Source organism: Myripristis murdjan, chromosome 11, assembly GCF_902150065.1.
Source record: "Myripristis murdjan chromosome 11, fMyrMur1.1, whole genome shotgun sequence".
Classification (NCBI taxonomy): domain Eukaryota; kingdom Metazoa; phylum Chordata; class Actinopteri; order Holocentriformes; family Holocentridae; genus Myripristis; species Myripristis murdjan.
In genome coordinates this window covers 22,332,041-22,343,844 of record NC_043990.1, presented here as the reverse complement: position 1 = coordinate 22,343,844, position 11,804 = coordinate 22,332,041, and the positions used below count along the sequence as shown (strand labels likewise).

The following is an 11,804-nucleotide window of genomic DNA, read 5'->3' as shown; positions in this document are numbered from 1 at the left end:
ATGCATAACACAGCGCATACACACCTTTGTTGCAAAAGAACGACAGCCACTTCTGCTTTCAAAATGTTTTTTGTTTTTCATCTCAAATTTTTCATAAAACAACATGTAGGCACATGATGGATGGAACAAAAGTGACAGTAAGACACACAGCAACATATACACAGGTTAGAGCGTTGATGGGCAATAATGTTACAGTTTCAATAGTGTTTAATACAACAAGAAACAAAAACTATAACCATATGATACAGCCTTTTTGGACAGTTTCATAATTTTGTTTGGGAAAAGTTTAACATGGGTTACGTTTGTGAGAAACGAGTGTGATTGCTACATACTTGGTCAAGCTACAGAAATGGTAACAGATGGTAAAGTTCAAATTCAAGATTCCAGGCAGAAAAATGATGATGTGAAAAGATGACCCATGTTAAGTCAAGTATCACATAACATGACAGAAGACAATGCTTTATGCTTTCTTTGAGTTCCAAATGTGTCCCGTTATCCTTAAATGGGATCGTGAGGGCTTAGTGGTCATGCACAGAGTGTTGCGTTACAGTACAAGTGGTGAATGCGCTCAGCTCTCATTTATATTTCGTTAAACACGTGCCTGGTGATGCAGACAGATGGCTAGAACATCGACTTTGGAATACAAAATGAGATGAGACGTTTAAAACGGCTGCATTTACAATGAAGACTGGTGGTAAAATGACACTCAATTATGAACCTCAGCAACATAATTACAAAAACCAATGTGCTTTCACAAGTAAAAGCAATTTCCTTTTATAAATAATTTGTCTTTTACTGAACACATTATTCCACTTTGAAAGCTTATAAACCTTAGAAAAATATCTCTGGCAGTTTTGTTGCTGTGTACCCACTGACGATAACAAATAATTAGTGAGCCATGGTTATGCCTTTTCCTTTTACTTAAAAAAGTTAAAAAAGTATAAAAAAGCCACTATATATAAATATAAATATGTACAAAACAGGCACTCCATTGAAGAGGGTATGAATTTAGGGTTTTGATGTCTGTTTTGATAAAAAAAAGAAAAAAGAAAATTTTGCAAGGGACATTCTTGTAAAAAATCAAATCCAAAATGTGTATTTCACCTTAAGCAGAGAATCAGAATATTACAAATGCATGGGGCACGCTCAATGTAATTTTCTGTGAAAAGAATAAAGAAGTGAGTGGTGGAAGCAAAGTGCTACAATAATTGTGTGCATTCTCTTCCTACAGATTTTGACAGAGAAAATGAAAAGAGGAGAACAGGCCTGAAGTAATCAGGCAGGGGAAGATACAAATCGTGATTCTTGTCAACTTCCCTGGATTGTTAAAAAATGTGCAAAAATAATGAAAAACAGTGAAGAGTTGAAAGCTGAGGGAAAATACGTGGCGAGACCAAAATAGGAACGTGTGATGTGGCAGTGTTTTGGTGTTCACAGGGAAATAAAACGATGCAATGAAAATCTGCTGCAGGTGTTTTCTGTGTAGGCCTCATCTCCAGTGGGGCCCTTGCTAAAAATGTGAAGATCTTTGCTCAAGAACTACAGTAGACAGCTGCGCGGGTAGATCTGTACAATTCAATAATAAATGGCACTTGTGTATTTCATCTTTGGGTCGTGGTCTTTGGCTTTCTGTACTCTCTGTAGTGTCTTTGCTTCACTGCCCTCTCCCCTTTTTCTCCTTCCCCCCATCTCTTTACCATGGGCCCTTCATAGGTGGGCCCTTGGGGCTATACTCTACTTGATGGCTCATACAGTCTCCGGGATTACACCGGCCATCTGTCCCCTTCGTACCTGGAGGTCCAGGAGGTCCTGGGACCCCTGGAACGCCCTGTTGGCCAACGGGGCCTGGGGCTCCCATCTTGCCATAGCCTGGGGGGCCAGGGACACCTGGTGGACAAAATGAAAGACAGTAGAAATTATACTTTGTACTACACACTCATACAACTAGCTGTATGAGAGATGTGATTTTTTAGTTTAATGGTGCACTATGCAAAATTGTCGAGCCTTGATTTAAGCAAAGACCATTCAGACTCAATTGCCAAAACTGTGGAGAAAGCACAGACTTTACAGTGAGTTGACTTTACAGGGCAGTGCCATCCCTAGACATTTGGGAGCCCTGGGCAAGAAATCATTTGGGGCCCCTTGTGTTTTACCAATGTGTTTTAATGCTGAAGAACCCTAAGACTATATTTCACCCTCTAAATAAAATTCACTTATGTTTTTATTTTTCATTTTTTCATTTCATCAAGGTCATCTTTACTTTTTTTTTTTGTTTGTTTTTTTGGAAAATTTTAAGTCAACTTCTTGCTAATTTGGTCATTGCCTTCTATCCCATGGTGTCTGACTGGAAACAAGAAATCTGACATCGACCAGCATCACTGACTAAGTATATCGTTTTAGTAAGCGCAGCCATAGTTTCCTTGTCATTTTTCTTCTTTTGCAAATTATCTGTTGTTTGTTTGTCTTCCCGTTCGTCATTGCCTTTCTCACATTTCTGAAAAAAATCGATCATCACCAATCACCCCCCAAGTTGATCACCACCAATTTTGCATTAAGTGAACATAATTTTATGTTTACTTTGATACATCTACTTCAAAATATGAATTATCTATATTGGTGTTTCAGTATTTGGATGGGTTGTGGACCCCTAGTGGTCTGCGAGGTTATTGCATGCTGGCTGCAAATATGTTTGCAAAATAATATAGATATATAATATTTTTGAACATGAAAATCTAACATGGTATTTTTGTCAAACTGTTAATTGAAATTGATGTTGCTATGTGGTGCTGATGGACAGCTACTATTTACTTACTATATGAGAGCCCTGCTGTTGGTAGGCCTAGTTGTTGGAATATGATTGTGTTTTTGGTTATGATTGCACTGTATAACATCTATGCTTGTATTGTTAACCTCCTGTATGTGGCATTTCAATTGACATTGATCTTGATGATATTAAAGGCTGCCCCCACTATTCAAGCTTGCTCATTGTATGGTGCTTTTTTGGTTGTTAAACTGAGTGTGCTCTGAGAACACACCTGTCTCCACTGGTAATTGTGACTGGACAAAGGCTGCTACTATTTTGAGATTTTCAGGTTGATGAGTTTGAAAAGGTAGGGATGTTGTACACAGATTCCTTCAGCACTGATGCTGCATAGATACAAGTTAGGGGACTTCTATGTTAGCTATTGGATGATTGCATCAGCAAGTGTCACATAAAGATCAATTTCAATCAATCGATCCACATGCTGCAAGAGTGGGCATTACCTGGTGCTCCAGGGGGTCCTGCATCTCCCATTTCTCCAACACCTTTTTCTCCTTTTTCTCCCTGGGGTCCTCGTGGTCCTGCAGACAGAGAATCACACATTTCAACCACTTGTCAATTCAACAGTTGCTTATGATGTCCACTTACATCACTGTTGTGGCACTCAGAGGTTGAAGATATGTATTGGTATCACTAAGAATGAAAGATTTAACTTACCAGGGGGTCCTTGGGCTCCTGGTCGGCCCTCTCGGCCGATTTGTCCCGGGAGACCAGGTGCTCCTGGAAGCCCCTGTCTACCTGGAATTCCATCTTTCCCTGGTGGCCCAGGCCGACCAGGAGATGCTACCATCTCTACTGGCATCTGTACACGGGACATGTAGTAGGCCATTCTCTCTGGGGAGGGCACAGATACAATGACAAATAATCAATGCACAGAGGACACACAGGAATAACAGCAGTGTCGTCCCACAGGGGAAGTGGCATAACACATGGGAAGAGAGAAGAGCATCTGAAGAGGCTATGTTGTTCTACTCTGGAAACTGTGGCATCATATACAGTAAACAAAGCAAATGAGTCTTTCCACAGATGAGCATTTGCCCTTACCATCAAAGATCTTGATGACCTGCTGACGAATGAAACTCTTGATGTCATCATAATTGACTACAGCCTGTGGAGGCAGAGAAGGAAGAGGAAAAAAAGCGGAAACATTAATCATGGTAGATAATTAGAAAATATATTATTTACAACAGCAGATGGAGCTCGTGAATGCCTCTGGACATTATAAATCATTCACTTCTTCTCACAATAAAGTCACAAATTATATGATTTGCATGTAATCACAAAAAAGAGAAAGAATTGCATTAAGCTACAAGTACAGCAGTATCTTACATCATTTCCAGGTAACCCTGGAGGTCCGTTAGTACCAGCAGGGCCAGGCGGCCCGGGGTTGCCCCTCTCCCCTCTGGGTCCTACTGGGCCAATTATCGGCTGTGCATCCTTGCCGTGGTAGCCACCACCACCAGGGGGCCCCGGCCTGCCTCTCTCCCCTGGAGGCCCCCTCTGGCCTGTAGCTCCTGGCTCACCCTGACAGAGAGAGAGAGAGAAGGAGACAGACAGAGACAGAGGGAGGTAGGTTAGGGAGGCTATGTATGTTGCCTTATATTATATAATTTTATCTAAGGCAACATAGATAATGCTACTTGTACCTTGTGTCTCTAGCTACTTGTTAACACAAATATCTAATCAGCCAATCACATGGCAGCAACTCAATGCATTTCAGCATATAGACGATCTGCTGCAGTTCAAACTGAGAATCAGAATGGGGGAGAGAGGTGATGTAAGTGACTTTGAACGGTTGTTGGTGCCAGATGAGCTGGTTTGAGTATTTCAGAAACTGCTGATCTACTGGGATTTTCACACACACCCATTTCTATGGTTTACAGAGAATGGTCAGAAAAAAGAGAAAATATCCAGTGAGCAACAGTTCTCTAGTCCAAAATGCCTTATTGGTGCCAGAGGTCATGGGAGAAAAGCCAGACTGGTTCAAGCTGATAGAAAGGCAACAGTAACTCAAATAACCACTCATTACAGCCGAGGTATGAAGATCATCTCTGAACGCACAACATGTGGAACCTGGAAGCAGATGGGCTATAGCAGCCGAAGACCACACCGGGTGCCACTCCTGTCAGCTAAGAACAGGAAACTGAGGCTGCAATTCACACTTGGCTCACCAAAACTGGACAACAGAAGATTAGAAAAATGTTGCCTGATGTGATGAGTGCCGATTTCTGCTGCGACATTTGGATGGCAGGGTCAGAATTTGGCCTAAACAACATGAAAGCATGGGTCCATCCTGCCTTGTATCAGTGATTCAGGCTGCTGCTGGTGGTGTGATGGTGTGAGGGAGATTTTCTTGGCACACTTTGGACACCTTAGTACCAACTGAGCATCATTCAAAGATCACAGCCCTCTTGAGTATTGTTGCTGACCATGCCCGTCCCTTTATGACCAGAGTGTACCCATGTTCTGACGGTTACTTCCAGCAGGATAATGCACCATGTCACAAAGTTCAGATCATCTCAAACTGGTTTCTTGAGCATGGCAATGAGTTCACTGTACTTAAAAATGACCTCCATGATCACCACATCTCAGTCCAACAGAGCAGCTTTGGGATGTGGTGGAATGAGAGATTCACATCATGGATGTGCAGGTGACAAACTCTGCAGCAACTCTTGGATGCTATCATGTCAAGATCCGTTTCCAGTACCTTGTTGAGTCTATCCCTTGAAGAATTAAGGCAGTTCTGAAGGCAAAAGGGGGTCCAACCCGGTACCAGCAAGATAATTATTTAAGTAATAACTAGCAAGTAACTAATAAAACGGCTTGTTGTAAACCAAGATTGAGTCAGTGTTTTTTTTTTTTTAAGAATCATGAATGATTTTATTCAAAACATTTCATATCAATTCAGGCTGAATTCAGAACAATTCGTTCTATTTATTGCTTTTAGCAGACCTGGTCTGGTACCAACGTGCATCACATTCCTTTTAACCTCATATGAGTCAAATTGCTGCCTGTGCTATTGTCAGCTCCCTGCTAGTTGCTCCCTTATTGAGAATGAAAGAAAGATGCTATCATGACCTGCTTGAGGCACTCACATGGCTAAATCATTGTTATCTTTCAAAGCACCTCTTAAAACTCACTTTTATATACTTGCTTTTATGTAATGATCTGTTATTGATTACTTTTGACCTCCCTTTTATGGTTTACTTTTAAGTTCTTAACTTGATTTAACATTCCTTAGCCTGCTCTCATTGCTGTTTTTCTGCTGATTTTATCTGTTTTCTTCTGGTTTGTTCATTTTTAACTCTTCTCTTACTATGTGCTATATAAAGGTTATTATTAACCCTGTTCCAGAATGGGAGCAGGCACTTTAAGACAGCCTTAAGCTACATCTGTATCACTTCCCACACAGCAGCACCCCACATTCGATCTGTGTAAATACATTCAAAATACAGTGCTGCTACATTAGCTGCAGTGATTTATTGAGGACAAAGCAGCCCATAATGGACGTCTAATGTTTACACGTCACCGTCGGACAGCCTGCTCTCGAAATAGAGAGGAGGGAGAAGAATAGAAGAGTCCATTCTTTTCTCTCTCCACTGTTCTCCTCCTCTGTGTAGCTAAAACCCTGACAATGCCGTCCTGTCAGCGTGACAAATAGCCTCATCTAGCATCTCTCCTCATGCTTAATAGCATTATCCCAGAGCCAGAGAATAACTCTATCACTGTATCCACCTACTGTAAGCTGTGTGTGTCTGACGACAGATGCTTCAGACTCTGGCTACAGCGGGCAAGCAGGCGGCTGGCTGCCAGTTTGGAGAGGGGTGATGTGAGGTGAAGAGGAAGGAGGGCGCCAAAGGAAGGGTCGAAGGGGTAGTGAACTGATGACTGTGTTAAGTGAGAGCGCTGAGTGGGCAGAAATGGAGAGGGGCAAGTGTGTTCAGCACCCTGGAGTGTCGGCCTAGGACTCTCTGAGCTCAAATCGACTGTGAAAGGGTGCATCTCGCTGCTCACAACACACACAGTCCCACACCCCGCTGAGACTGACACTCTTACCTTCTGACCTTGCTGGCCACTCTCGCCTGGAAGACCTGGTATTCCCTGTCAAAACGAAATGCAAGGCATAAAATAAACACATCTCCAGATGAAGCTTTCCTCCATTACTCTTTAATGAGGAGAAATGGCCGGCCCAGAGATTACTCACATCTTTACCAACGGCACCGTCACTGCCTGGCTCTCCCTGAAAGACACAAGAAAGAGTGGGAGGAAAAGGCTGAGAGAGAGATATCGGCTGGCATGCGCTACAGAGGACAGACAATTAATTTTACTCTCTTTGGATGTCAAATTTAGAATTAGACATAAATGCAGTATAGGATGCTGTTGGATACTGACCACAGGTCCTGGGTGTCCGGGTGCTCCTGGGGGTCCTACCATCCCTGGGAGACCTCGCTCTCCTACCTGGCCCTTATCTCCCTTTATACCCTAGAGATAGAGAAAAGATGGATTATTCAGGATTATTCAAACTCAGCACCAATGTTATCTCTTTCAGCAGCAGGACAGCACTACCACTGTGTCTTGTTGCACACAAACACACAGTGTAGAGCTTATAACGCATATTTATACTCCTGAATATGAATAGCAAGCGATGCACACTTGCACATCTATTTCAATCTGTGGATCGGTACATGGACACACGGACGTCTCTGTTCATTTATTTGCTATCTGCTTTGGATTATTCTCAACATGTAGTTGTAACAATTTTGCTGTAATTGCTTGTTTTTTCATCTGCTCAATATTTATCTTATTCATATGTGTATCACATTTTCTGCTACTGCAACATCACAGTTTCCCCACAGGGAGCATGAAAGATTCAGCTACTCTAATCATCGAAACCGTGTTGATTAAAAATATGAGCATGACACATTTCAGAACATCTCTCTCACCAATCCCGCTGGGCCAGAAGGTCCTGGGGGTCCCGCGGGCCCTGGAGGACCCTGTTGGGGAGAGTGACAAAACACACATATGTTATTAGAGCCGTGCAGAAACACATCAGAATATTGACAAACAGCTCCTAGATGGAGAGAGCAAAGTTTAAAAGGACGTGAACTCACAATGTGGCCAGAGGGTCCAGGTCGTCCCTGAGTTCCTGGGGTACCGGGGTCACCCTGGAAAGGTCACAGAATAACTCAACTTTCGATGATCCTAAGGGTTACAATGACTATATTATGAGGCATAGGACCTGTCTGAATAGATTTGGACTGCGAGGTCCACTGTCTATCCATATTCGCTAACATACTCACATCTAGTCCTGGTCTGCCTGCTGGCCCAGGTGGACCCGAAGGTCCGACCTCACCCTGAGAAAATAAAGACAAAACAGAAGTGAGACTTCACCTTTTTAGTGGCGGAAGCTGAAGAAGAAGCACAAAAAGCAATGCAAGTCAATCCAGTGCACTTTACATACCGTTTCATATCAGTTTCCATAAATATGAATTTGATGCAACACCGTGGCGTAACAGAAAAGCTCACGCACAGATAGTGTAAACAGTCAAACAGATAGATTGACATAGCGGTGACGGTAGAGCAGTGAGTTGCTGGCTAACCTTCTGTCCAGGGAAGCCAACATGGCCAGTCTTCCCTTTGAATCCCTGAGGAGAGACATCAAAGAGAATGCGATTGGTACTGTATCAAAATTCACAAAGTGCAGACTGCCAAAGAACAGGCACATATGTCTTTGAAATCTTGAACACCTGCTCTTGGGGAGACCACACACTGAGATACACAGAGAGGGAGAGAGAGAAGGGGGGGAGGGGGTGTTGGGAGAGAGACAGATCAATTCCTCTCTTCCTTGAAGCAGACTACAGTGTGAATATCACTATTGCTGTGCCATGTCAGTGTATATGAGGTAGACGGGATGAAAATCTTAGGAAAACATAGGAGGCTACAAACTGAGCTGCAGCAACAAAGATCTGTTACAAATGGGGTCACGTCACCAGTGACATCTACACAGACTAGACTCCGTGACAATTGTGCGCACTTGTTAGAGCCAGTACTTGTGCTGAATGCAAATTATAGACTCACAATTTGACATATTATTGAGGTGATGTAAATATTTTCTTTTGACTTATGAACTGACGCCAAATTAATTTTCGGAGCAATTATTTTGGCTGTACTGTGATTAATTGCATGATGAGGCACTGTGATAGAAGGAAGGGGCGGGACTGAGTCTTGTTTTTTTTTTCCTTCAGCAAACATATAGTAATCATGTGCAGAACGGGTCTTTGACTTCAAGTTAGACTTAGAAATGTTTTGTTAATTTTGTTTAAATGAGAATAAATCAGCCAGAGGAAGGCGGCAGAATCAGCAGCTGCCGTGTTGTGATTTGGACGTTTAACGTGTGGAAAAAAGAAGTTCACAAACAAGCCACAACAATACTCAAGTAGTATGGTGATAACAGCCTATACCATGGGGTAAGGTGAGTGGAATGATATGAGTCATATATACCATGCGAGCTTGCATGCGATGCTGCAGGTGAGACCATGTGAAACCCAAGCATTGTCTTAACTTGTCTTTGAAACTTTCCTAAACATTTGTACGACTCAAAATCCAACACGCACGCCACACTCCCAGGGGGCCGAGAATTCACACATCTATCGTCGATTCTGTTTTAGATCGGCTTCCAGTGAAATAGGTTTAGTCATGCAGGCTGATTTGCATACTAGTTGGCTGTTAGTGGCACTGAGAGTGAGTCTCACTTCTCTTAGCGCTGCAGTTAGAAGTGTGCCAAACAGATCAGATCCTCAAAAACAAAGTGTGTGAAAGATAGCGGTGGCATCAGTGCTGTTAATGATGTGAACAGGAAAGAATCTGAAGGGACAAGTCGAGATAGATAAGACATTACAAACATATTTGTTGTTTTCTACAGCATACAGAACAACATTTGTGTAACTGAGCATGCATGCTTTCAGATAACTAATAAATACAGATTTGATGACTAAATATGTATTCATTTGCACATTATGGTAAGATCAAATTAAGATAGCAAGATATGTTTCCCCAATAAATAAGAGCAAGTATATGTGCTGACATAATGACAGCTAGGACAGCATTGGATAATGTGGACCAAACTGGGTCATGTAGAAGTCAAAGGTGATACTCACTGGGATTCCTCTTGGTCCTGCTGACCCTGGAGGGCCTGTTTCTCCCTAACACACGTATAAAAGACAGGCACACAATGTCACAAGTCAACTATCACCTGACTACCATTAACTATATCACTGCAATGTGTGTGGTACATATGTGTGTATGTATATTGTAGATTTGTGAAATAAGTCTTACACGCAACCCTGGTTTCCCATCCTTTCCATCCATTCCCTCCATGCCAGGCGGCCCCTGTCATTACAAACACAGACAGACAGATCTGGCAGGGAGTGTCATAACTCTAAACAATTCAGAGAAATAATGGAAAGTGATAAACATAGATAGATTCCATGAGATGCATGTACCATCATTCCTGGCGAGCCGGGACGGCCTGGTGGTCCGACTGGTCCCTGAGGGCCCTGCGCCCCATCATTTCCCTAAAAGAGAGAAAAATTGGGACATGAACACAGCCAATTTGAAAATGTGATTCACACCAATTCATTTCCACAACTCCAACAAATGATAATTTTAGATGTGAATCTAAGAGATAATAAGAAACTGAAAGTGTGATTATTTGCTCTCGCCTTCTCAGCTTTGGGCCCGGGGGATCCCTCTCTTCCAGGTTTGCCAGAGGGACCTGGTGGACCCTGAAAATAGACACAATAATACACAGAGCAAAGTTACTGCACCTTTTCCAAAAACAACAATCAGCAACAGAGGAGCTAAGCGATTACACACCTGCGGTCCTGGGAAACCTGGCTGTCCTTGGAAACCCTTGAAAGGAAACAGGAGAAATTTATGGTGTCTGTGCATGACTTTGTTTAATGTGATGGTAAAAAAGTCAGTGTTTTCCATTGTGTGTCTGTGTGCCATGTTCTTACCTGATCCCCTTTTGGTCCTGCAGGACCAGCTGGTCCCACGTCTCCTTTAGCTCCCTGAAAATAGAAAAAAGCTCATTTGTCAAGCAACAGCAATTCAAAGTCATTTAACTGTGACTTGATAAATCCAGAAGTCAGCTTGTAGCAACATGTTCTCATACTGTCTCAGAGAAATAATGATGATGAGACACTGACCGGTGAGCCAGCCTGTCCTTGGTATCCTGGGTTTCCAGGAGGACCCTGCAGCACAGAAAGAAAGGTTAGTCAAGAATATATAATACTTAGTGCAAATGTTTTGTGCACAGCATGTTAATCATAACGCTCATGGTATGGTGGCTTACTGATTCTCCTTTCTGACCAACACTTCCTGGACTCCCGCGCTCACCCTTCAGTCCCTGACAGAAACAAATGCGCAGTTGAATGTCAATTCATACATCATTGCAACCATCCATCCACCTATCCATGTAACCAACCATCTATCCATTAAAGCTGTCATATTGTTGTCAATTCTGTAGTTCTTTCATAATGAGGCAGTGAGAGGAACATTACAGGCAGGCCAGGCGATCCCATGGATCCTGGATACCCGGCCGTCCCCGGAGGCCCCTGAGGTAAAGAACATGCAATCAATCAAAAAGCGAACCCAATTAGTATTCTACATAGTATATTTCTAAGAGACTGGATTGACTGACACTCACCTGTTCACCCTTCATGCCTGGAATTCCAGGTGACCCTCGCTCGCCCTGCTGACCCTGACAGAGGGGAGTGGGGAATGATTAGAAAAAGGAGGAGGAGTGGATGTCACATGAATGTCTAGAGTAAAGACTCCCCAGAGAGAAATGAAGCAGTACTCCTCTTTAACCGCACCAAGGACAAGGCAAGTCAATATCAAATGAAGGAAACGGCTAGCTAGCCTTTACAGTCTCCCATTGGGCCTGCCTACGTTTGACTGTGTCCTCTACTCCACATCT

General features: G+C 42.8%; 1 protein-coding gene across 5 annotated transcripts in view; it reads right to left on the bottom strand.

Moving 5' to 3' along the window:
* Nucleotides 1–50: 50 nt before the first annotated feature.
* Nucleotides 51–11,804, bottom strand: part of col16a1 (collagen, type XVI, alpha 1) — a 111,647-nt gene continuing 99,893 nt past the window's right edge. For all 5 annotated transcript variants that reach the window (XM_030063557.1, XM_030063559.1, XM_030063560.1 and 2 more), the window contains 22 exons: nucleotides 11,532–11,585; nucleotides 11,386–11,439; nucleotides 11,178–11,231; nucleotides 11,032–11,076; nucleotides 10,840–10,893; nucleotides 10,697–10,732; nucleotides 10,543–10,605; nucleotides 10,324–10,395; nucleotides 10,157–10,210; nucleotides 9,979–10,023; nucleotides 8,422–8,466; nucleotides 8,122–8,175; nucleotides 7,933–7,986; nucleotides 7,765–7,815; nucleotides 7,214–7,303; nucleotides 7,026–7,061; nucleotides 6,878–6,922; nucleotides 4,151–4,345; nucleotides 3,866–3,929; nucleotides 3,479–3,655; nucleotides 3,265–3,342; nucleotides 51–1,887 (listed from right to left, as the gene is read on the bottom strand). In XM_030063557.1, coding sequence (XP_029919417.1) covers nucleotides 1,694–1,887; nucleotides 3,265–3,342; nucleotides 3,479–3,655; nucleotides 3,866–3,929; nucleotides 4,151–4,345; nucleotides 6,878–6,922; nucleotides 7,026–7,061; nucleotides 7,214–7,303; nucleotides 7,765–7,815; nucleotides 7,933–7,986; nucleotides 8,122–8,175; nucleotides 8,422–8,466; nucleotides 9,979–10,023; nucleotides 10,157–10,210; nucleotides 10,324–10,395; nucleotides 10,543–10,605; nucleotides 10,697–10,732; nucleotides 10,840–10,893; nucleotides 11,032–11,076; nucleotides 11,178–11,231; nucleotides 11,386–11,439; nucleotides 11,532–11,585 — 1,614 coding nt within the window. In that variant the 3' untranslated portion in view covers nucleotides 51–1,693. The remainder of the gene's footprint in view (nucleotides 1,888–3,264; nucleotides 3,343–3,478; nucleotides 3,656–3,865; nucleotides 3,930–4,150; nucleotides 4,346–6,877; nucleotides 6,923–7,025; nucleotides 7,062–7,213; nucleotides 7,304–7,764; nucleotides 7,816–7,932; nucleotides 7,987–8,121; nucleotides 8,176–8,421; nucleotides 8,467–9,978; nucleotides 10,024–10,156; nucleotides 10,211–10,323; nucleotides 10,396–10,542; nucleotides 10,606–10,696; nucleotides 10,733–10,839; nucleotides 10,894–11,031; nucleotides 11,077–11,177; nucleotides 11,232–11,385; nucleotides 11,440–11,531; nucleotides 11,586–11,804) is intronic.